Raw genomic sequence first — 26,142 nt, forward strand, 5'->3', positions numbered from 1 at the left:
TCTTTAGCTCAAGGAAAGGGCTCTACCACTTGAGCCACAGCGCCACTTCCGGTTTTCTAGTGGTTTATTGGAGGCAAGAATCTCACGGACTTTCCTGCCCGGGCTGGCTTTGAATCGTGATCCTCAGATCTCAGCCTCCTGAATATGAGTAGCTAGGATTACAGGCGTGAGCCACGGATGCCCAGCGTCCCCCTGGGTTTTTTGTTGTTTTGAGACTTGTTCTACATAGTATAGGCTGGTCTCAAACTTGTGGTCCCCCTGCCTCAGGTATGTGCCACGATACAACTGGCCTGGCCAAAGGTTCTTTTTTTTGTTTTGTTTTTTTAAGGGATGTAGTTGAAAGCACAGTGCTTGGCTAGCATGCACAAGGCCCTGGGTTCAGTCCACAGGGCTGCAATTCACAGTGCAAAAGGAACATTACGAAACAGATGACTTCCCATCAGAGAGGTGGACAGGACAGTAACGGCTTGGCTGCTGGTTGAGGTTCTTCTGAGTATCATGTTGTGCAGGACAAGAAAGTGTCATATGACCCATATGACCCAAGTCACAAGCAGAAGCACCTGAGCTACAGGCAGGCTGGGGGCACTTCCTACAAAGGGCTAGGCATCAGCAAGTAAACCGCACCGCCACCCACACACCCATCTCCCAGTTATAGGGCAGAAAGACTATAAAATACACAGAGCAATAGAAAAGATGTCAGTGCTCACCTAGGGCCAAAGAATAGCTTTCAGAGGTTATAACCCCCCAGCACTGAGAAGTCTGTTCCAGCTCATAGGGCAGGGACAGGCACTAAGATGAACTTCTAGAAGATGCCCTCATATCCTTAGGACAGGAGCAGCCTCAGAGCAACACCACATCCCTTTCACTCTTCATGGGTACCACACTAACGCACCAGGAAATACCGTGGGGACTGCTCATCACTGATTCTATAAGACGACGGGGACGCTTGCCCGAAAGAGGTGTTTATTAGTTTCATGGTACTCACCATGAAAGGCTTTCCCAGAAAAGATGCCTTAGAAAAAAATGCCACCAGCTCTCAGGGCAAGATTCTAACCTTACAACCGACTGTGCCGCCTGCACGAAAGGCAAAAGCAACATTTATTCTCTAGAAACCATAACCAAGGCCTGCTGGAAACAAAGACACATACGCTTGAGGTGTGGACCTTTATTTTCACAAAAAGACAACAATGTCTTTCCACATACAAGTATTTACAAAACCCAACTGATTCACCAATCTAGAATCTGGGTTGGTTTGTTTTCCACTTCTCAACATAGTTGGGAATATGGAAACCTTAATACCCACACAATTCCTAGAGATGGAATTCATCCATCAAACAGTGCAGATTAGCTGAAAAGTGCACTTACCTGCACATCTCAGTCTAAAAAATAAAACCTCGCGATACAAAGCTCAGGGCCAAGATTTCATTCATCTATTTGGTTTCATACCATGCAAGCCTGACAAAATGTGCTGCTACCCTAAATCTGAAAATTGGTCTCAATTTACAATTAAAAAGCTTCTCAACACCTTAGCAACTATACAGAATAGGAAGGTTTATTTCAAAAAAGGTTACATTTTCTTTGAAACAGGATACACAGATGTACTTAATGTAACAGTACCTTCTGCAAAAATAGGTTACATAATACTCAAATGCAGAAACAATCTAAGATTTACATGGCAGACTTCTTCAGCTTCGCCAGCCTTTAAAACGAAGGCTAAAATGCTTGATGATGAAAAACTCTAGAGCCTGACACCACAGACCTAAGGCTGCAAACTACTCAGATGCTTTCCTTCCATCTTGCCAAATGTGTTGTTGGTGCTGCAGGAAAAAAAAAAAAGTCGAATGGTACACAAAACTATGAAAAGTTACAACAGAACTATCCAAACATCATCTCTAAATAGAGAAAAGCAATCATGTTAAATTTTTATAAAAGAAAAAAAAAAAAAAAAAAAAAGGAAGGTGGACAGAATTCTTGAGCGGTCAGAGGTCCTCCTCTTCGTAAGTAGTCAAGTGAAACTTCAATAAATTATCTCGAAATCACGGCAGAGTAGCTCATTTTCAAAATCTCCGTGGAGGTCCACTCTTAAATGGCTTAAATCCAGAGCCACTTCCTCTTGGCAGGGAATTACCACTGATTTGTACAATTCTATGAAAAGAATGTCCAAAGAACAAAATGTAAACTATCAAAAGCAAATACCTATTCATGCTTCCATTTGCCAAACATTGCTCTGTGCTTGGAACTTTAGCTACCTGCACTCACCCTTTCCCCCAGACCTGTGAGGTGCTACCGTGCTACCTGCATCCTGCAGGAAGAAAAATGGCCAGGTCAGAGAGCTAGTTAGCACAGGGGGTGGGAATTCAAAGCTGGGGGGCAGTACCCTCTTTCGCACACATTTGCTGTGGGATATGAATGGACAGGCTAGAGTATAGCAATGCTTCTCAAAATGTGTGCCCCAGACCTAAATTTCAGTGGCAGCCAGGAAATACAAATGCTCAACCTCAGCTTGCTTCTTCCTCCCAACCACCCCCCCTGTTTTTTTTTACCTCGTTGGGGGTACTGGCACTTAAGCTCATGGGCTTATACTTGAATGTCACACCAGCCCTTCATATGCTTTATTTTTCAGCTAAGGACTTGATTGGCCTCAAATCTTAATCCGCTCAGTATCTGCCTCCCAAAAGTAGGTAGCATTATAGGCATGAACTACTTTGGCTATTGTGAGACAAGGTCTTGCTTGGCAGCTCAGGGTGACCTGCCCGAGCCTCTGCATTCAGTGTGGATGCTCCCATCACACACCATTCCACCACACAGCATGCATAGAAACTCTGGGATGCTACTCTTGGCATCTGTTTTCCTAAGTACCTGAGCAGATCCTGCTCTATGCTAGAGCCTCCCACTTTCAGAAAGGCATTCAAGAATTACTTTTGAATTCTTTCTGTACAATGCAGTATAGGCGATGCTAGAATGGCACAGACAGCAGACCAACATTACCCCCCCAAGACCCTGGAAAAACTAGGAGCTAAAAGCCCATGATGAGCCAGGCACTGGCGGCTCATGCCTATAATCCTAACTACTCAAGAGACTGAGATCTGAGGATCACGGTTTGAAACCAGCAGGGGCAGGAAAGTCCATGGGACTCCTAACTCCAATAAACAACCTAAAAAATAAGAAATGGAGCTGTGGCTTAAAGTGGTAAAACACTAGCCTTCAGCAAAAGAAGCTCAGGACTTGAGCCCCACAACCAACACTGCCCACCCCATCCCTCCCCCTGCCCACCCCCCAAAAAAAAAGAAAAGAAAAAGCCCATGATCAAACAGTTTTAAGTAGAACACAAACTGACTACAGGAAATGAAGGTTCGAATGCCAGGATCCAGTGATCTAAGGCAGCCACATATGAGTTAGGACATGGTAAAGGAAAGAAAATATGACTAAGAAAGCAGAAAGAAGGCTGGCATGGGAAGAGCACCTGGAGGCTGAGAGTGGAAAAGGGAGAGCTATTAGAAACAAAATCTATGGCAGGTCTAAAGATCAAGAAAAGCCTCATGTTTCTGCAAGAGGGGGGAGTGAGGTGGTGGTTGGTGGCAGCAGTGGAATAAAAAAGCTAGAGGCAACTTGTGACACAGGGGGACAGGAAGGTCGGAAGGTCTGAAACAGGAGGAGAATGAGTGAGTCTGCGATCTCAATTTTATGGAGACAGTGGAGGCATTTGTGTGGAGAGGGCAATGGGCACCAGCATCTCCTGTCAGACAAGGGTCGGGAAGGAAGAGGAGGCTGGCTGAAGGACCACGCCTGAGACCGGTGTGAAGAGGAATTATTACAGTCTGCCTCGTTAGCTTAGGAGCCAGCTTTAGGTTAAATATCAAAGTTTTGCTAGTTATTTTGAAAACAGGAAACAGAACATGTCTCTCCTGCCAGTTTCTTTTTCCCAGGAAATTTTAGGGATGTTCAGTCATGGAGAAGACAATCCTGGATTATGACACACAGGCATACTACATGTGGGTATTGGTCTGAAGACCCACTTGCAGGAACATCAATGAATTAACTTACTATTAAGAACACAAAATGCATTGGGGCACCAGTGGCTCCCATTTATAATCCTAGCTACTCAAGAGGCTGAAAACTCTAGATCATGGTTCAAAACATGGGTGGGAAAATCTGGGATGCTCATCTCCAATTAACCAGTAAAAAAGCTAGAAACAGAGCTGTGGCTCAAGTAGTAAAGCTCTAACTTGGAGCAAAAAAAAAAAAGCTCAGAGTGTCCAGGCCCTAAGTTCAAGCCCCAGGACTGGCACACACACACACACACCAATTACACACACACACCAATTACACACACACACACACACACACACACACCAATTAGTATCAGCTGTCTGAATACAACCCCTGGCAGACTCTGAGCTAATATGGAGAAATGTTTGCACAGATCTCTCTCATGGGAATTGCAGCAACCTTTAAGAAGAGGATAAAGGCCTTAACTCATTAGCTATGTACCTTGAATGCTGGGAGATCATTCCTGCTCCAGCCCGACCGTCACTCATTCGCCTTGCATCATGGTAGCTAGGCCCCTGAGAAGGAGGACCATGCCACTCTTTCCTTGGTCCACTTGTGTCCCGTCCATGGCGGTCGACAACATGTCGTTCTTCGGGATAGTGCTGGGAAGAGCATAGGAAGAGGTTGAGTCAGCACACCCACAGTCCTATGGCAAGCTTCCGGCAAACATGGGGAAAGTGATTCCACATCTCCACTCCTAGTGCTCCACCTGCCACAGGGGTAGAACTTAATACTCTTTGACCTTAAGTATTTCAAAGGCCTGCAGGCACTGCAGCTCTTACATGGGACTATGTCCATGAATACAAAAGGCAGTGAGCATGAAGAGAAGCCATCTCAGGGCCAAAGGTGGGAGCAAGCTGAGTCACGACACTAACCTATAGTTGATGCCTTTATCCCAAATAGGATACTGCCACAACTTACAGACTATCAAGGATTTTTATGGAAGAATACAAGACTTCTTCCCCAGGACACCTTTCTTAAAGAGATCTGTGCAGGGATGGGTTTATATGGGAATTCCATAAGCAGATATATGGACTGGAAACTGTCTTGAAAGTTCTGTGCAGATGGGCACCAGTGGCTCACACCTGTAATCCTAGCTACTCAGCAGGCTGAGATCTAAAGATCCTGGTTTGAAGCCAGCCTGGGTAGAAAAGTCTATGACACTTTTATCACTAATAAACTAAAAAAGCCAGGAGTGGCACTGTGGCTCAAGTGGTAGAGTGCTAGCCTTGAACAAAGAAGCTTGGGGACAGAGCCCAGGCAGGACACCAAAAAAGCCCAGGACTGACATACAGACAAGAAAATTCTGCCCAGAGCAAGCTCCATGAACTTGCTTTCACACTGGGTGGCAGAGATGCTAAGAGATGAAGGTACTTTTCTCTTCCTAGCTCCTGAGCTTGAAAAAATAAATATGCAAGTCAGCAAAGAGGGAAAAGCAATTAGGAACACAAAATATGGTACGCATCTATCCTTAGAAACAAGAGAACAAAGAGACAGACAGATGTTTCATTTCAATTCTCTACTTTAACTACTTAATGGACAGACAAGTAATTGTCCTGAAAAGGCAAAGAGAGTAAGTCAGGAGGATAGTGCACAGCTGTAGTCTCAAGGCCATCACCAATGAGGCCAGCCTCAAGCTTCAGTTAAAAAAAAACAACAAAATCAGAATGGGAACACAAGCAGGAGCTATTTCTTACCCAGTATGAAAGCCCTGGGGGGGGGGGGGGGGGGCACGGGGGAATGGGAAGGGATGGGAAAGGCTACAATGCTTGATAAGAAATGTACTCATGGGGCTGGGAAGATGGCTCAGTGGTAGAGCGCTTGCCTTGCATGCCTGAGGCCCTGGGTTCGATTCCACAGCACCACATAAGCAAAAGGAAAAAAGCGGGAAGTGGTGCTGTGGCTCAAGTGGTAGAGCGCTAGCCTTGAGCTGAAGAGCTGAGGGACAGCGCCCAGGCCCAGAGTTCAGGTCCCACGACCAGACCCCCAAAAAAAAAAAAAACCCCTCTGTACAGAATTTTCACAATAAAAAATAAATAAAATAAAATACCCAGAAAAAAAAGGACATTGAAAATTTGAGGCCCCCCCCCCAAAAAAGCCCTGATTTCTTAAAAAATAAAAAAATAAAAAGTGAAACCAATAGCATCATTAACAAAGCTATTTAACCAATAACATGACAGCGGGAATTTTAAATAAAAATGCAGACTGCAAAGGTACTATCCTATGTCTTCCGATTCCTGCTGATCAGCTGTTGATAGTAACACTGCGAAAGGCTAAAAGAGTTTAGAGAAAAGAGTTTCTCATTTATTCCAACCTAAGTAAGCCCAGCCTGAGGAACAGTCCTCGCGATGCAAATGTGTTCGGATCATCTCCTAGGTCCTCTGCATTCACTCTAGAGCGTTGACAGATCACCTTGCCCAGCATTTACCTGGGCTCCTCGTTCGGAGATGACGCCTCTGTCTCCTTCTCGGCTTCCGTAGCCGGAAGCATTGCTGCGGCTCCCGGGGGGAGCGCCTCGCACGCTGTGTCCCGATACTTCTCTCCCTGATCGCTCTGGCCTGTCCACTCTGGTCCAGAAAACAGAACAGAAATGATCAAAGGTTCATCAGAACCTTCTTCAATCCACATGGATGAACCAGCACAAGGAAGCAGGAAGCTTGTACACGAATACCTGGATTCCCGCTTGTCTGCAGACATGCTTCCTTCGTTCTTCCAGGAGCTGGGCCGGGAAGGGTTGGGCCCAGCTTCTCGAGGGTGTCTGGGGTGCGCAAGGTCAGGCCGGTCATGGATCATCACGGTTCTCCGCTCATCTCGTTCCCCACGCACCTCCCGTCTGTCGGTTTCTCGAAGTTCGTTTCTGGGTGGTGGAGGCTCATTTCTTCGGGAATCACTGAAGCTTTTGGGATATCTTTCAAAGCTTGGGTCTTCTCTTCGCGTAATTGGTCGCGCTTTCTTCCCTTCACTTTGACCCACAAAGCGTTCCCGTCTATGGATGAGAAGAAGTACTTAGTGGCTCTCTGTCACCTTAATTTGATTCCTGGGAAGCTATAATCTATAAGACTTTCCTTACCAAAAAAGCTACAGTATTGATTATAGTCATTTTCTCCTAAGCTGAGCTAAATGACTGGCGTGAAGGTTGGTTTTCTCAGCATCCAGAAGAAATAATACCAAATACTGAAGACACCTCCAACCTGAAGAATGTGCTGTTTTGAATAGATGAGGCACATCCAAAGCTAGCAGTACCCCTAACTCAGTTTCAGGGGTAACAAGAGAGAACTCACTCTACCTTAACCTTGTTCTAATGGTCTCTGTAACTCATTTGAAATATAGAACCACATTCCCATTCATGAAAACCAAAACTGTATAATATCTACATTTCATTCTAAACACTCAGATCTGATTCTGTGCTTCTTCTTCAATTATTATTTCAGTAGAGAATCAGTCATCAATAGCAAGGCTTCACATAGCAAACACAAGATTTTGAAATCTACCTACTTACCTTTCAAAAGAGGAAGACTGAACCGCTGAGCTCTCAGGAAACCTGCTCCTCTCCCGGTGATCAAAATCATTAAATCTGTTTTGTTGGCGAGAATAGTCTGATCCATGGCTGAATCGCGCATCTGTATCTAGAGACAACTTTTTATTCTCGCTCCAGTAAGGATCATCTCGCCTTAAAGAGAAATTGTTGCTCATTATATGTTACTGTTCTTTTTTGTTGTTGTTGTTTTTGTGGGTTTTTTTTTTTTTTTGCCGGTCCTGGGGCTTGAACTCAGGGCCTGGGCACTGTCCCTGAGCTTTTTTTTGCTCAAGGCTAGCACTCTATCACTTGAGACACAGTGCCAGTTCTGTCTTTTTCTGTTAAGGACTGGAACCCATGGCTTCATGGTAGGCAAGCACTCTACCATTAAGCCACATTCCCAGCCTAAATTACTGTTCTAAGAATCAACATTCACTTGGCATCAAACATACCAGGACACAGCACATTCAGCTAGGAGCTCACCAAGCATCCTTCAGCTGTGTAAACTCATATATTCAAGGAACTTAAACAGAAGAGCAAAATTGCCTGTTTTCAAGACATTCAATGGACTAGAACAAGCAACCTTAATCGTTTTTCTTTTTTGCAATGCCTGGCTGGGAATGGCTCTAAGGACCAGGACCTTGCAAATGTTGGAACTTGACCATGAAGTTACACCTCTAGCCCTCAGTTACCTTCAATGTTGGAAAGACTTAAGACAAAACTCAAGCCCAATGCATTCAACTCATCCTCGCCTCTACCCCCTCAACCAAAGCTCATGGAGTTTATTGCTACTGAGAAAACTAAACAAAAATATTTGTATTTTAAACTCTACTAGAAAACATAAACACAAATACATAATAGAATCTATTCCTAAGGTTATGACTTCCATGCTTGTACTACATGCACTACTGGGGGGGGGAGGGGGGAGGAGTTAAGAATGGGTCTGGGAATTTGAGGGCTACCATGACTATATGTCTGGTCATAAGGGAAAAATCATTCCATGCTAGGAAGCGGAAAAGGAAAAGTAGACTATCCCTTCTTCATACTCCAGTGGGCCCACCCCAACACATAATCCTTCCCACTCCTGTTGAACTTTTATTCCAAGAATGGGAGTTTGTCCTAATTCCCTAGTGCTGGCTTGATGGGAAGGAGAAGCAAGTGTCACTGGTAGGAAGAAAAGCCAAGCGACTACCTATGGTCTACGTCACGTGGGCGTTTCAAGGAATTCCTCTTCTCTTGTTCATAACGAAGCTGCTGCTGCTGCCTTCGGAGTTCCTCTCGTTCCCGGGCAATCCGTTCAGCTTCCTTGCGACGCTCCTTCAGGTGGCGCAGAAGGAAGAAGCAGCCAATGCAAAAGAAGACACAAGGTAAGCGCCTATGCAACCATTTTGTAACCTGGCCATTTCAGAAAATCGTCATAAGCGCCAGGCAAAATGTACACACCTGGGACAGACCAATGAATTCAATTTCTATAATCTAGGCTACAAGCTCTTGTTCTGTAATGTAACAGCAACAGGAGTTGAGTGGGGGAAAAGTGGTAAACGTCTGGGAAGGCAAACTTAGTTGAATCATTTGACTTCAACACAAGCACCTACTGGGAATCAGGAACAGGTCTCAGTATGTATGGAGACTAAGTGCCTTAAAACCCTGGGTTGTAATTGTGCAAAGAGAGGCATTAGTTGCTTCCAGCCTTGAGAAATCATTGCCACTGCAGTGTAAGGAAACATTTGAAAGATGGGGATAGTGACAGAGCCTGGATTACAACTACTCTGGACTCATAGTCCTATGCTCAGACTATTGGCTGCCATTAAGAGTACAGAGCTAACAGTTCTTGTCAATGATCTGGAACAAAGTCACTATTAGCGTCTTTTTTGTTAACTTAGTACCTAGTTCATTGTTATAGTTCAGGGACACGTCAATGCTCATTAGCTGGTCTCATTCTATAGACGCTTTACAACAAGTAAAGCAAACTTTAGGGCAAAAATCACAGGGTTTGAAAAGGGTGAGTTATTTAAGATGAAAAGATTTTCTGACTGCACCTGTTCAATACGAATGCGTTCCCTTTCCAAGCGTTCGCGTTCCATTCTCTCTCTCTCTAGTTTTTGCCTTTCAATTTCTAGGCGCTCTCTCTCTCTCTGTAAGCGCTCCCGTTCTTCCCGTTCACGAATTATTCTAATGTGTTCTCGCTCTCGCCGCTCTCTTTCTGCAATCTCGCTTCGTCTACCAAAAATCAGTATTTAGAAATACTTAAATTATGCTAGCACTGTGTGAAAGAGAATAGCTTTTGAATTTGAATTTTTTTTTCCCTCGAGGTTGGCAATTTTAAACTTTCAACTTAATTTCAGTAGTTTTAATGTAATTGGAAAGAGAACTCAAAATCAAACTTTAAACAGATTCCAGTATTATTACTTATTTATATAAATTGTCAACTAAACAGCTAAAGTTTAATAAATTAAATAGTTGCCTTTTAAACGATTCTTATTTAAGGAAAAATACTACTACAGTAATCCATTAATTGACATTTTAAAAAAAGATTATATATGTATAAATTTATAAAACTACAATTTCGATCCGTGTTTGTTTTGTCTTCTTTGAGACAGAATTTTGCCCAGATTGGTCTCAAGCTTGCTTTCCTCCTGCTTCTGCCTCTTGAAGTACTGAAATTACGGGTACGTACCACACCTTGTCCAGTTACTGAATGTATTAAGGAGAAAATTTTCCAATGTCTATCATCTATCTATCCTATAACCTTAAGTTACGTATACACTGTATTTGGATAGCTCAGGTTTATAATCATAAACATGAATCAAAGCAAATGCTATTTAACAAGATGGCTTCCTAAAGGGCTCTTTGAGAGTGGTCACTGGCTCCTAACCCCTGGCTCTGGGACCATGCTTTGTCGAGTTAGAGGTAACTTAGTTCAGTAATTTGCTGAACTGAATCAAGTTATTATGTTCGACTTTTAATACTATTCCCATCATCTACCCATCTCTGTTCATCATCATATATTATTCCTCGAGCAACCCAGAGGTTCTCAGTGAGTTAAAACTACTCCCATGGAAACTGATGGGCCATTTCTAATGACTTCAAGGATCAATGGTTGCAACTAGAATTTGGAGCATCTCATAATGCATGAACCGGCATCTAAGTTCATACAAAAATGACTATCTAGCACTCCCCAGATCTTTTGCCTGCCACAGTGGACAGTCATGTCATTGAAACCACAGCAGCCTTAAAACAAACAAAAAACACACACCTGAGCCTAGAACTTAACAGTTTTTAATGTATGATAGGCTTGTTTCTTTGCTTTGGCATGGTTTCATATTCTAAATATTTCAGTGATGCAAATCCAAGGAGGGAAAATTATACTTTGGCTGAAAATGTTACCCAGAGTTGCTCACTGTTTCAGAAACCCTGTGGACATGTTAATGGCCCTGCTGGTGATGGACCCACAGATGTAACCTACAAATAGTGGGCTGCACTATAGCTTTCACACTGTCAGTGAATTGAGTGCACATCTGCCTAGTTAAGTCTTCTAAGAGTCATGACTAACCATTAATAAACAACACATTTTTTTTTTATAAATTGCTTTTATTTCTCCTTTAGATTATAACTAGGCCACGATATTGACCTAGAAAGTCACTGGACAGAGACAGGTCAATTTCATGTGAAAAAGACTCAGAGAGGGCATTGCAACACTGTGCTCAATGCCATGGTGCACAACTGTAGTTCAGCTATTCAGGAGACTGAAGCAGGAGGATCCCTAAAGCCCTGAGTTCTCTGTTAGCTTGGGCGACAGGGATACTCTGGGTTTGCTAGGTCTGAGAATCACTGCTCTAGCCATTCCCCATGGCCATTACCTTCCCAATCTGTTACTAACTAAAGGAACAGGAAGCTGGGGTCACTGGAACCTCATCTAGAACAAATGGAAAATGGGCTGAGTGCTGCATGGAGTACTTCCTTTGGTCAGTTGCTAAAAATCTCTTGCCAGTTTCTACCACTCAGAAATAAATAGATGAACTGTCATAGGTAACCTCTGGAGAAGACAGGTAAACATTTACAAGCATACTTCAAGTGGCATCAAAAACTTATTATGTGAAAAGAAACGGACTCATGAATATCTCTTGGGATATTGCCACTGAAATAGAAGCATCCTGGCTCATGGTTTCTCAAGAGAATGCTTGCTTAGGGCTCATAAAGCGCAGGTCTTCCACTTCTGAACTAATCCAAAGAACGATTAACTTGCTTAGTTTGTTACAGTATTTAACAGTGTAGTTTTCTGCGAAACTACCTTAAAAATCAACTTCTCCTTTAAGACATGTTTTTTTTATGGCAGCAGTGTTTCAGTAGAGGAAAGAGCATTGGACTTGGAGTCAGAAGACTAGGATCTGAGTCCCGACTCTGCCACTCACTGGCCATGTGGCATTAGAAGAGTCATTGAGCCTCTCTAGGCCTCCATATTTTTCTATTAAATACAGAGTCATTTAGCCTCTCTGGACTTGTATATTTTTCTATTGAATATCGACCATAATTAACTCTACAGAATTGTTGAGCGGAGGTAACAGACTTGCTATGCAAACTTATGGAATTGTTAAACGACACTGTCAGTCTTTGAAGTGTCAAGGTGTGGTTTATAACGAATCTGGCTTACAACTAGTGTTAAGGCTGCACTTGTATTACAAGTCGGTGGTAAACAGACCCTTCTCCTACCTGCGAAATTCCATCGCTTGGCGCAGTCTTTCAAAGCGAACTAAATGTTCTCTCAATCTTTGCTCCTTCATCTTTTCAAAAGGCAAGATCTCTTTCCTTCTGTAGTCTTTGTCCCTCTTTTTATCTAGGCTAGCCCTCTCCTTTTCCTTGCTTCGTCCATGAATCTAGGAAAAAAGTTATGCGAGGACTAGAAGTTAAGATAATTCGGTGGTTTACTTTTTCAGGTTTCGTTGGTCATTTTAAAAGTTCGCATGGTTAGCTGCATTTCCTTTTTCTTAAAGTCTTCAAGCGTGAAAACACATGAAAAGTTTTAGCCTGAAACTGTGCCCAAAACATCTCAGCAGTAACAGAATCCTCTTTTGAAAGCAGCTGAAACCATACAGAGCATCCACTTAGAAACTTACTTTCTCGTATCTTCCTCTTCTTGACGGCCTACAATGATCTGCCTTGGTTTGGTCTAGTATTACCATGTGACCTGGACTCTTTGAACCTATGGGAAAACGAAACAAAACAAACAAAAGGAACATTCTTTTTTAAATAAGCCAGTGAGTAAATAACAAAGTTGCAAGAAAATAAATGGGGCTGGGCACCAGTGGCTCATGCCTATAATCCTAGCTACTCTGGATGCAGAGATCTGAGGATCACAGTTCAAAGCCAGTCCAGGCAGGAAAGTCCATGAGACTCTTATCTCCAATGAACCACTAGAAAACTAGAAGTGGCGCTGTGGCTCAAGTGGTAGAGTACTAGTCTTGAGCTGAAGAGGTGAGGGAAAGCAACCAGGCCCAGAGTTCAAGCCCCACAACTGACAAAATAAGAACTCAGGGAGAACACCCAGGTCCCAAGTTCAAGCCCCACAACTGTTACCAACCCCATTTTAAATCAGTTCCATTTCCCTTTTTCTTTTTCATTTTGGCTATATCCCCAGCCTAAGGCAGGCAAGCTCAGAGCTAAGCTGGGAGAGCTTAGCTGGAAGAATGGATAGGAGAGGACGGCTAACAACATAGTTTCCTCTTCACCTGGGTATCTGTGTGTCCCCGCTCCCCACTTGGTAAAGCAGGTGGCATTATGTAAGAGAAAGGGAGGGGTAGGAGCCAATGAACGTACTTATTCGCTTCTTTTCTTCACTTCTTTTCACTGGTTCTGAAGTCGTGCCACTGGCTCCACTATCATTCTTTTCTTCTTTACATTCTGTTTTCTTAGTGTCCTTGCTTTCTTTCTTTTCAGATTTCTCAGATGATCTTTTCTCTTCTTTTTTGATAGAGGCTTGTGTCCTGACCATATCACCCAAGACAAAAAAATAGAATGAGAACTACTTTTGTTAATGTAACAAGTCGATCCACTTATCAAAAATAAATAAATCAAGCTAGGTGCTGGTGGCTCACTCCTGTAATACTAGCTATGCAGGAGGCTGAGATCTGGGGATTGTGGGTCAAAGCCAGCCCAGGCAGGAAAGTCTGTGAAACTCATCTCCAATTAACCACCAGGAAATTGGAAGTGGTGCTGTGGCTCAAGTGGTAGAGCGTTAGCCATGAACTGAAGAGCTGAGGAACAGTGTCCAGGCCCAGAGTTCAAGCCCCATGATTGATAAATGATAAATCTTATCCCAGCACCAGTCATATTTCAAAATGTATTAATGCTTACTTGTTACTTCTATCATTCATAGTTTTTTTATCTCCAGAATTTCTTGAGCTATTCTTTTCATCATTTTCTTTCTTCATTTCTTTCTTACAAGGATCACCTTTTACCTAAAAGGGGTTAAACCAGAACAAAATCTGAAAACCTTAAAGTTACATTTTTCTGATTATAGAAAGAGTGCTGAGCTGGTGTGGTGACATCTCCCTGTAATCTCAGCATTTGGGAAGCAGAGGCATGCAGACTCTGAGTCTGAGGCTAGCCTAAGTGAGACCCTTTCTCAAAGGGCTAAACTATAGCTCAGTGGTAGAGTGCAAAAGACAGAAAATTATATAGATGAAAATAAAATTTAAAATAAATACGTCAGGAGCTGGGAAGGTGGCTCAGTGCTTGCCTTGCATGCCTGAGGCCCTGGGTTCATTTCCTCAGCACCACATAAGCAGCAAAAACCAGAAGTGATGCTGTGGCTCAAGTGGTAGAGGCTCTAGACTTGAGCTGAAAGAGCTGAGGGACAGCGCCCAGGACCAGAGTTCAGGCCCCATGACTAACAATAAATAAATAAATCAAAATAAAGCTAGTTCTTAACTCTTTTTTTTGTCAGTTTTTGTTGATTTTTGCCAGTCCCAGGGCTTGAACTCAGGGCCTGGGCACTTTCTGAGCTTCTTTGTGCTTAAGGCTAGTGGCTCTACCATTTGACCCACAGTGCCACGTCCAGCTTTTTCTAAGTAGAGACTTCCTGCCTGGTCTGGTTTCAAACTGTGATCCTCAGATCTCCTGAGTAGCTAGGATTACAGGCATGAGCCTCTGGTGCCCGGCTTGTCCCTTAGCTTTTATGCTAAGGCTAGTGTTTTACCACTTGAGCCACAGCTCTACTTCTAGTTTTGTAGTTAATTGGAGAAAAAGGTCTCATAAACTTTCCTGCCCGGGCTGGCTTCGAACCACAATCCTCTGATCTCAGACTCCTGAGTAGCCAGGATTATAAGCATGAGCCACAGGTGCCTGGCTTATTTTTAAAGATGGTTTTCCAGCTCACCTCCTCCTGGCTTCATCCTTTATTAGGACTAACAGGCATGGCAATCAACACTCAACAGAGTTGTCTTTAAATTGAATGATAGGTTGACTAGTCCTTACATAAGATACTTGGGATCAGAGGCTTTACTGGCTGAATGGCCCTAATCAGACAATCTGTAATCTAACAATGCTCTGAAAGTTTTTAAATATTGGTGACACTCAAGATTTTTGACTTTGGATTTTCAGATCTGGACATGTTCAACATGTACAAACATTTCCACTTGATAAAGTTAGGCAAGCTTACTTTTTCCACAGAAATCAGCTGTCCATGCAGCTCAGTGCGATGCAGATGCGCAATACACCTGGACACCTCTGTGCTGGAGGACATTGTCACAATGCCATAGCACTTTGCCCCAGGACTGCGAGCGTTTGTAACCACCTTCGCACTTAAGACCTACAGAAAGACATTTTAGTTGAGGAAGATTTACAACTTTATAACCACCCCTATTTCTCAACAGGCAAAACTTGACTAAGATGATTCAATATAAAGAAATCTAGTTAGGATACATTAATGTGTGCTTTCTTTCCTTGTATGTGTTTTTCTTTTTCAGCTCATTGTTATCATCTACCTTGCCACTATGTACTTTGTAGGTATTGAATGGAATAAAATGTCACAAAGCAATTTAACCTACCTTTGTTTTTTTTTTTTTTATGTTTCTTTATGCCAATATAGAGTCTGAACCACCAGTCACATCAATGAAGTAATGGCATAATTAACAAAGGCAAAGAAACTGAATTTGGACCAATTTCCTTACCATAGACACCCTCTGAATTTCTTAGAGAAAAATGTAGGTTTGTACAGGTTTATCAATGAGTTTCAACACTTTCCCATGAATAACTTTATATTTTAAAAATGAGCAAATAACCAGACATATGTTTAAAAAACAACTTAAAACTATTACTTCCCTCTAAAATACACCATAAAACTGTAAAGAGCCTCTCCCGTCTATGTCCTTTATAATTTTTATCAACATAAGTGACAAAGAATTTCAATTCTAGTTCTAGAACAGAACTATTCTATTCTAGAATAGTGAAGAGACAAAGCAGGGATGGATGAGTGGGGGAAAAAAGCAAGAATCATTCAGTACAAACAAAAAGGAACAGAGACATACTGCCATGAACAGATGAAGAGTTAGATAAATAAGAAGGATTTTTTTCAGGGTGAGCTGCTGGAAACTAGCAGCTTCTCTCCATTCTTGGAAAGGATGACTTGTCCCCACGGCAATTTAAGGTTTCATCCATGGTATTGTCTCCAACTGAATGGTATCCTTAGAGAGTTGTGGTCTTAGTAAATACCACCATCAATGTATTGTTTTTTTTAATTTTAAACCAATCTAACAATACATTATTGAAAACAAAAAATACATCACAGCTGATAATGGGACCACAACTCATTGGCCTTCCTCTGTCACTGACAAGAGCCTCTTTGCTCAGGTGAGTTCCTAATTGAAGATGTTGGGGGTGTGACTCAAGTGGTAGAGCACCTGCCTACCAAGCACAAAGTCATGTGGGTAAAACCTTAGTCACTGCCCCTAAAGCCAACCCTCCTAAAGCCAACAAGACAGGTTTTGATAGCTCCACTAGTGCCTATAGATCATTAAGAGGCAAGGCTGCTGCACTCATAGAGGGGATTGGAGTAAGTTAAATAAATTTGTAAAATACATATGAAAAAATAAAATACAAGTAGAGAAGACTGGATGCCTTGACAGATATAGATGAATTGCAATTCGATGTAACTGCTTTAACTGAATATTCTCTGGCTACTACTGATCCTCTTTTAGGGTTCGGTCTTGCCTTAAATGCTAGAGAAACTTCCTGATCAATCAACTATTCCCACCTTTTCTCTCAAGACCCATACTCTTCCTTTACAGAACTTAGGACAACTTCTGAATATTCAAATACACACATGCAAACATGAGCACATGCTTTTATATTTGTCTCTAACATTGGAACAATCTCAACGTTCATATTCGGGTTTTCTCCATCTTATGAGTTCTGTTGCCTACCACAGGTCTACTTGTATTTTCAAAGTGACCATATGAGCCTCCACAATGTATTAGAAAAAAGTTATAATGAAGAAAGCATAGTTTTACAAAGACCCCTGGGGCCCAAAGTGGGAATAAGTGACAAAAACACCAACCCATAACCATAATCTACCATTACCTCAGAATCCAACAAGTCTGTTTGTGATGTCCCTAGATATACAAAACTAGACTATATATATGCAATACTGAAATTGGCTTCAAATGCAGCTAGGAGAAAGATGGATTAAAAGGTAAAAAGAATGTACCTTTCCATATTTGCCAAAGAGGTTCTTCAAATCAGCAGCTTTGGTATTAGAAGAAAGTCCACTAACCCAGAGATTTTTAGTTGAGCTTCCACTGCTACCACTAGTACTACTTGTACTTCCTAGAACAGATTTAATATCACATGTTTAAGTATCTTGCTTGGAACTTTTTTCTCTTTACAAAATTATATGGGTTATTATCCTTTAAAAACTGTAAAATCCTTTCACTTCAATTTTGATCAAATGACCTTACTATGTAAAAGTCCTATAAATTTGCCAGCATTGCAATTAAAGAGTTAATATATAACTAGTGAGGAAATGAATCCAAAATATTTATATACTTCCTTGTGTATGAATTTTAAGTCACCGTGGATGCAAAAACTCAAGTACATGCCTTGGGCTTTTTCTGTCAAGTTTAATAATTTATACTCTACCACTGCACTGAAACAGACAACCAGGAAGCAGTCCTCTAGGAAGGAACAGACTACTTAAATGCTCATCTGTTGTGGGCTTTAGATCCTGAGAAGCTGGAGTGGAAGAGGGAAAAGTCAGAGGATGGGACAAACCATTTTAATCATTTAAATGGCTCACAAGAAAGTTAACCTGTTAACCTTCCTTCTCTATTAGAGAAAGGATAAGAGAAAATAGAAGCTACATATAGTTGGTCAATTCTAGATCAACTTCAAAAGAAAAAAACAAAAAGCAACCCTTCAACAACAAACCACCACAAGAACTTAGGTTCGGAGATTCTGAAACCATTTAGAATAATGATCATATAAACCATTTTTTTATTTCCAATCGCAAATTATGGTTTTATATATAGATGCCATATCCTAGAATAAGAGCTGTGGTAGAAGGAAAATTATTGTCTAATTTTTCATGCTATTATATAAAAAGTAGTAGTACAGTGAATAAAAAGTCTAATGCTTTAAAAAGTTGCACAGCTGAAAAATTAATCAGTGTAGATTTTTATAGGAAGAGACAATATATACCTGACTCAAGTATTTTAAATATTAATGACTGGTGCTTTTCCCTTCTTAAGGACATTGATCAAAGTATGTTTTATCTTATAAATTATAACTAGAGGTTTAGATATATTTTTTTAACCAGTAACAACACTTGGGCCTCAGTACTTATCTAACTACAGATTTTATTTATTTTTACTGACAGAAAAAGGCATTATTTATCTAACGCTACTAAGCTTCTAAATTAAAGGATAAAATTTTGTACACTGTTGGTAACTTACAAACTAAAGCTGTAAAAGATGTAGGTATTACAACTGTGAATTACTAACTCAAATCACTATCATTTCCAACTATTAAAACACAACAACAAAACACACTAAATAAACCATAGTGCATGTATACAATCCTACTTTAGTTTAGGCACTCCAGAGATATTTGAGGACTTTGGAGTAACTGGATGATATATTTTCCATTAGAATACCTTATTACAAAATCATTACTTGTCAAGTAGCCATAGCATGTGTACAAGATGAACTATCTATGGGCACAAGAGAACCAATAGCAAAAAGCAAGCAACTACTACACTTTAAAATGTACAGAAATTTAAATAAAAGTATTTCCTACATAAGAATCATCAACCCAAAATAAGTTAGGGGATAAATTCTGAAGCATTAAAATATTGTTCACCATCTATGTTAACAGAACTCTGTCCTGCTTTTAAGGCATGAAAGAAATAAAACTGAACAAGATGTTTTGTTTTGTGCTGGTCCTCAGACTTGAACTCAGGGTCTGGGTGCCATCCCTGAGTATATTTGCTGAAGGCTAGTGCTCTACCACTTGAGCCACAGCTCCAATTCTGGCTTTTGGGTAGTTAATTGGAGAGTTTCATGGACTTTTATGCCCAGGCTGGGTTTAGACCACAACCCTTAGATCTCAGCCTCTTGAGTAGCTAGATTACAGGTGTGAGCCCCATTGACTGATGCCTGGACCATCTATGTTTACTTTCAAATGATCAAACATACAAGTATTATAAAGTTTCTATTTCTTCCTTAAAAAACAGGGAAACGAATGTGGTTGTACGCAGTGGTTCAAAATCACTGCAATTAAAGAGAAAATATATTTCTGAAATTACAATGTAAGAAAATGAAATACCTATTAATATTCAATATGCTTAAACGTAATAAATTTCCCAAGCAAATGAATTAACACACTCCTACCAGTTTACAAAGTACATAAAATAATGCTTTAATCACACAATCTGCTGTAATGTATCTAAAGAAAGACATAGGTTGCACAAAGACCACCCAGAATTTTTAATCTATTAATAGAATTTTAAACGTCAGAGGAAATAACCAGACAACTACTACGTTTTAGTGGAAAATACGGATGGCTATCACTGAAATAAGAGGGTGAAAACTCCATTACCTTTGTCATCTTTAGAGGATGTCTTGCTGTCTTTAGATTCCTTTGAAGCGCTAGAGACAAATCATTAGAAGAAAATTGAAGGAAAAAAAAAAAACAAAAACAAAAACCCAAAACAAAAATCAAACAGTTTGATATTGACTATATTGCAAACTAGTGCTATTTTTACAAATTAACAATTCCAAAAGCCTAGAATAGGTTATTCCAACAAATGACTCCCTTAGGATCTTGCACTGATTTTCCCCAAGGTGCCTGAAGAGCTAGTTTTCTGAGAATTCTATCGAGTGGATATATGGCCATCTTCTCCAGATTTCAGGACTGGGACTTGACTTCATTTTGTGTTCTTAGAACTGACAGTTGTTCATTAACCATCATCACAAGGGTTTTTAAAAATAAAACCAAAAAAAATCGTCAATTTGAAAAAAACAAAAAACAAAAAACCAAATATATGGTGACAATTCGACAATGCAATCAGTAGGACACACTGCATATATGAAGATCTTGACATTTTTAAAAAGTAACTTATGACGATCAAAAAAATTATAGGCAGGATCATAAGACACTAATTACTGTACATGGTCTTGAAGCCACCCCCTTAATGTAGAGTGATCTTATTGAATGCTGGAATTCAGTATCGTAAAGAACTGACATAGAAAAACAAACCTCTTTGCTTGACCAGAGGCCCCAGTAGACGAGGGCCCTTTCTTCAAAGTATCCTTTTCTTTGTCTCCAGATTCTGCTTTCTTAGAACTTTCTCTGGCTTCCTTCTCGACAGGATCACCCTTCACGCAGTCTTCCTTCTTACCATCTTTATGGTTCGCATTCATCTCATAATCCTTGGTTTCCTTCTCCGGGCTCTGTGCAATGACGTCCTGCCCATCTTTTGGCTTACTTGCTTCAGAATCTGTAATTTTCACATTTTTACCTGTTTCTAGGAGGTCATCACCATCAAAATCCAGAGTGATGGCATCTTCAGCCTGGATTGTGACCGAGATGTTGTCATCCTCAGCTTCTTTCACAGTCGCATTAGCTTCCATCTCTTCATGAGCTGTGTGATCAGCCTCAGCTAGGTTCCCTTCTGAAGGAAGAGGTTTAGATACTTCTTGTGTACCATCACCAGAACCTGCTATATCTAAGAGGATTTAACAGGAATAAATATGGCAAAACAAGAAGTTTATAAACAATTTCATATTCATAAGCTAGAATAGGACCTAGAAAATATAAAGCCAGTTATTAGCACTGATGGAAGATTAAGGGGAAAAAAACACAAGGGAATTAACTAATATAAACAATCCTTTACCCAGGATCACTTATTCTTCATGGGGAAAAATGATCTCTACATACAAACACCATACAACATAGTGAGAAAGAGGCTCCATCCTGAAGATATTAGCTCTTCATTTGTGGTTAGAAATGAAAAGTAGATGAAGATTTGTTTTCTCCCTCCATGGGATGACAAGGTGCAGATTTGTTATTCGATGTTCCCATCATCTTGGGACTTAACTCTTGTGGCCTTCAGAACTCCTTTGGGGACTTCTTGGAAGCTCACAGTCTGACGATAACAGTCTTCGAAGTATTTCAGGGCCCATCTTTTTCACTCTTCTATTCCTGGGTAGTCCAGAATGGGATAGAAAGCTGCATTGGAAGGCTCCAAAGATGCATCTAGGGAATGGTGCTTTCTGGTCTTCATCCTGTCCAGGTAGCCTGTAGTTACCATTTTCAACGATGTCTTCCATTATTCCAAGAGATAGATAGGCCTCAAAACATGAGATTTTCAAGTCAGTACGTGGCTCTACTTCATCACTGCTCCTAGGTTTTTGATTCTGCCTTGTGGAGACGACTGTTCCGGGTCCAAAGTAGGATGCGCTGACTTCTGTCCAAGAGCTCAACCTCTTAGTGACCACACGTATTGCTATTGTTGTCCCTGTAACTATTTTAGGTGAAACAGTTCTCCAAAATGGTCGGAAGACTGTAGGAAAGTTCTCTAAGCAGCAAACACAATGTCAGTTCTCTGGTCCTTCACCATTTTTAGAACTAGTTGTAAAACTTACTGAGACTCTCCAGTAAGCACATATGAATGACTGCAGTGCCAGCCTCAAGGGCCTAATTGACTTACCGTATGCTAAGTTATTTTTAAAATAAAATCAAAATTAGATTAAAGTTAAATACGGCAATCATAGCTACAGTAACTGATAATGTACTATTTAGACTATATCTTAAGTGTGCAAAAGAAAAGTAAAACCAATTGAAAATTAAATCAAAATGCTCACTTATGAATTCACTAAATTGATAAATTTGAAAATAAATGTTTTACTTTAAAAATAGGATTTCAAGTAAGGATGTTGTACATCATTTACTTTCTAAATGTCAGCAATTTTTAAACTCTACTTAGCAAACATACCTTTCTCACTCTCTTCTTCCTCACCATCCTGAAATTCAAAGAATAATCAAATGTAAAATGAGTTCACATAAAAATTAGATTTTAATAATAGCACACATACACGTGCGCGTGCACACACACATATACATCAGCCAAGTGGATAATTTAGCAGTATGAATTAGTGGTATCTATTACTAACAAATAGAGCAATCCACTCAGAATCAGGGCCCCATTTAAAGATATGTAGCCAAGCTTGGTCTATAAGATTTTAGGAAAAAAAAAAAAAAGCAAGTCTTGTCAATGAGTACATCAAAATCATTTAAAGCTAGTTTATTTATACACTCAAAATCAGACACATAACCAAAAAGCTAACCGATGAAATGACTGACATTATTAGTTTATATCACAGTTCACAGGTACTCTTAAGGTAAACTATTCAAAAACATTATACTTAAATTATTTTATTATACATTATTTTGTACCATTATTTCTGGTACATATTATACCATAAACTATAACCTGTAGACATAGACTTTCAAAGGTTTGAATGCACATTAACAAAACAAAACAACAAAACAACACTCCTCTTTTAAGCATTTTAGACAATGAGAAGGATGACTATAGAGTAGTAAATTCCAAATTACTCATTCATTTAAAAAAAAAAAAAAAAACAGTTCATAAGCTGCAACAGATAACTGGCAATCAGAACAATGATATTTGAGCCAGGTGCCAGTGGCTCATACCTGTAAATCCTAGCTATTTGCAACCTGAAACTGGAGAATGGAGGTTCAAGGCCAGCCCAGGCAGAGTTGTTTTCCAGATTCCATTTCCAAAATAATCAGAAAAAAGCTGAGCTAGAGGTGTGGCTCAAGTGGCAGAGCATGAGATGAACAAGCAAGTATTACTGGTAACCAAAAACTAAGTACCCACTCCTTTTTAAAAAAGCTATCTTAATTTTGAAGTATTTGATATTTTCACTTAAAACTAAAATTAAGTATATGTTACCTTGAAAACAGGAATACCACAAAAGGAAACTCTTTTTGTGTGTGTTTGCTTTCTTAAGAAAGTACCGTGAAAATTACTGAAGTAACTGCACCAAGATAAAGCCTGATGCTAACATTTTCCTAAATATAAGTCCATAGAGCTAAAGTGGTATGGATAACAATCAGGAACATGAAAAACAAAGTTCCTGAGAGTTTCAATTCCAATCACTTTAAATACAGTTGAGGACCATTTTAGGTCGGTGGTATATATAAGTTGTCATGTAAAAAGCCAACACAGTGGCTGAGCATATAATCAGATTCCCTACAGAACTTGTTAAAACAGACTGCTCAGAACCAGCCCCAGCTTTTCTGATGCAAGCCTGGAGAATGCACCTCTTTCACAAGTTTCCAGATGATTCTAATGCTTCTGGCCAGAGAAGACACTGCGAGAATTACCTCTGCTTCAGAGGCACAGCCTATCAGTCAAAGAACAACTTTGAAAGACATATTTACAACACAATTTTAGATTCATATCAAAGTAGGCGTTCCTTAAAATGTCAACTACTTTACCATCTGCTCAAAATTACTTTGAACATTTTTGTCACTATATCTAATGTGTAAATATCTACCTCAACAGGGAATGAGGCATTGTTTTATAGACTAAAATAACATGAAGAAAACAAAAAATACCTCAAACCTAAGCCACAAAAGCTTAAGAGGTAAAACACTAACACAAGTAAAGTAAATCCCATTATTCCATAGGTGCCTTCCGAAAATGGGCTGTACCTCAACTTCCTTCAGTCACACACTTACTTGGCAAGGAAAGAGATACATTTTGGTTGTATGGCCGGCAGAGGCATTATGGAAAGGATGAATTACAGTTAAATTCTGGATGTCTATTTTTCCTTCCAAAACTTTGTTTACTAATATTATCTCAAAGGGCTCGGTACACCGAATATAATAAATTAAGAATGCAAATTGACTCTCCTTTATCTACTTGTAGTGCCAACAGCACAACAATTCTTTTATCTTTTAGAACAGGGTCATGAAGAGGAGGTCCAAATTATTTGCTATTTAAAGGAGTAAAATTGAAAGAAAAACGGAAGATGTGAAAACAAAACAAAAAAGACTCTTCTTTCTGTTGTAGTCCCTGTCAATTAGAAACTCTGTGTCTAGCTGCTCCAGTGTCAGGTAAGGTCTGCCTATCTTACTTGGCTGAGGAGCTTCTAGGCATTTCTTAGTAATTCAATGTGTCTTCTAATCAATCTCTTAATGCTATATTCTCCACAAAGTGCATCCCTAGCCTTATTACATATCCTTAAGCATACAAACTTGTTTCTAATTCTAGGAAACAAAAGCAACTACAATGCACTGGAGCACAGAATCAGGGAGGAATAGTAGGGAAAAAATGAACTACAAAGGTAAGCAGTGCAGAATCGCTTTACTGAATAGTGTGTAGAGAACAGCACTCCAAGGTTAAAGCAAAGTCATAAAGAAGCCCCCAAATTCCTTGTAAAATGGAAACAAACCAAGAACCAAAAGAAAGATGAAAAGGTTTTCCTCTCTAAATGATCTATATGCACAGATATGCGTTTAATCACTTTGGAGTTTCTCTTGAAATAAATACAGTACTTTACATATTTTGAAAAGAAAATAAATAGCCGGGCACTGGTGGCTAATGCCTGTAATCCTAGCTACTCAGGAGGCTGAGATCTGAGTATCATGATTCAAAGCCAGCCAGGGCAGGAAAGTCTGTGAGACTCTTATCTCCAACTAGAAAACCAGAAGTGGCGCTGTGGCTCAAGAGGTAGAGTGTTCGCTGAAGAGCACAGGGACAGCACCCAAGCCCAGAGTTCAAGCCCCACGACTGACAAAGAAAAGAAAAGAAAAGTGCCCTAGAAGGTAAGTACTCATATTATTTATTTTTGGCATAAGATCTACAGCTCCTTGCTCCTCAAGGCTGGCACTTATTTCTCAGTGAAGCAAAAGATGTAACATTGCCTACAGGCTAAGCCTAATAATTTAAGGTTTAATAGTTTAAGCCTGAGGTTTGGCTTGAAATAGATCAATCCTTGTACAAATGTAATTCTGACATATTTTTTCAAACCAAGTAATGAAAGAGTAAATTAGCACTTCTTAAACGAATAAGGGAACAGGGTGAGGAAAGAGCTTTGAGCATCTATCTCATTTCATGCTACTTTGGAATCATGTCCATCTTTTAAATAGTTTTAAAACTAGATTCAAATTCCTAAACACTTGTGTTGAAATGAGGATAGATTCAAAAGAAGTTAAAGATTTAAATGAGCAAGCATAGAAAATAAATGAAACAAATTAACCACAAGTATTTGCTTTGGTCACGTAGAGCAACATTACAGTTTTCCATCCTTATAACAAATATAACTGGGATAAAAAGATTTTAAGTTATGTTCAGTACTCATATGGGAGACAGTGGTGGTGGTATTATTCTAAGACTATTGTACTTGTGTGTGATAGAAGAAGTGATTTTCAATTCTATCTGAAAAGTAAAAATAAATCCTTCAACATATTCTCTAGGTATACTGAAAAGGCCTAGAAACAATAAACAACCCAATAGCAACAAACATCTCACCACCTCGATGGTTATCCTGAAGTATTATTTATCAGTAAAAGAAAGCTCAAGGGCAGGAAATACAACCTTTACTTACCAAAATCAAGGAAAAGGTCGTACTGAAAGAACAAAAGCCAACTAGAAGAAGCTGTCACTAGCTAAACACAGGCAATTTGAGCATTGAGTATAATAATGGCATGGACTGAAAACATTAAATATATTGAAACCATGAGCTCTAAATGGAACTAAGAGAAAAAAAAAAAACCTAGGGCTGGGAAGGTGGCTCAGTGTTAGAGCGCTTGCCTTGCATGCTCGAGACCCTGGGTTCGATTCCTCAGCACCACATAAGCAAAAAGAAAAAAGCCCCAAGTGGCGCTGTGGCTCAAGTGGTAGAGTGCTAGCCATGAGCTGAAGAGCTGAGGGACAGCGCCCAGGCCCAGAGTTCAGGCCCCACGACCGGACCCAAAAAAATAAAATTAAAAAAAAAAAAACAAACTAAAAACTCAATGGTCTCTATTTGGAGGTGCTAATGAACCAG

At 40.2% G+C, this 26,142-nt stretch overlaps 1 protein-coding gene across 12 annotated transcripts in view; it reads right to left on the reverse strand.

Moving 5' to 3' along the window:
- Positions 1–1,150: 1,150 nt before the first annotated feature.
- Positions 1,151–26,142, reverse strand: part of Sltm (SAFB like transcription modulator) — a 43,798-nt gene continuing 18,806 nt past the window's right edge. For 3 of the 12 annotated variants that reach the window (XM_042687423.1, XM_042687431.1, XM_042687430.1), the window contains 16 exons: positions 22,056–22,083; positions 20,318–20,732; positions 19,658–19,707; positions 17,271–17,389; positions 15,225–15,374; positions 13,919–14,022; positions 13,382–13,548; positions 12,682–12,767; positions 12,278–12,441; positions 9,607–9,790; positions 8,760–8,884; positions 7,550–7,720; positions 6,722–7,036; positions 6,479–6,617; positions 4,492–4,652; positions 1,151–2,145 (listed from right to left, as the gene is read on the reverse strand). In XM_042687423.1, coding sequence (XP_042543357.1) covers positions 2,058–2,145; positions 4,492–4,652; positions 6,479–6,617; positions 6,722–7,036; positions 7,550–7,720; positions 8,760–8,884; positions 9,607–9,790; positions 12,278–12,441; positions 12,682–12,767; positions 13,382–13,548; positions 13,919–14,022; positions 15,225–15,374; positions 17,271–17,389; positions 19,658–19,707; positions 20,318–20,732; positions 22,056–22,083 — 2,466 coding nt within the window. In that variant the 3' untranslated portion in view covers positions 1,151–2,057. Of the gene's footprint in view, positions 2,146–4,491; positions 4,653–6,478; positions 6,618–6,721; positions 7,037–7,549; positions 7,721–8,759; positions 8,885–9,606; positions 9,791–12,277; positions 12,442–12,681; positions 12,768–13,381; positions 13,549–13,918; positions 14,023–15,224; positions 15,375–17,270; positions 17,390–19,657; positions 19,708–20,317; positions 20,787–22,055; positions 22,084–26,142 lie in introns of all 12 variants that reach the window. The other 9 variants (XM_042687425.1, XM_042687421.1, XM_042687429.1 and 6 more) reach the window with 5 other exon arrangements.

The sequence above is a fragment of the Dipodomys spectabilis genome, unplaced genomic scaffold (assembly GCF_019054845.1).
Source record: "Dipodomys spectabilis isolate Male_0828 unplaced genomic scaffold, ASM1905484v1 ptg000108l, whole genome shotgun sequence".
NCBI classification, from domain to species: domain Eukaryota; kingdom Metazoa; phylum Chordata; class Mammalia; order Rodentia; family Heteromyidae; genus Dipodomys; species Dipodomys spectabilis.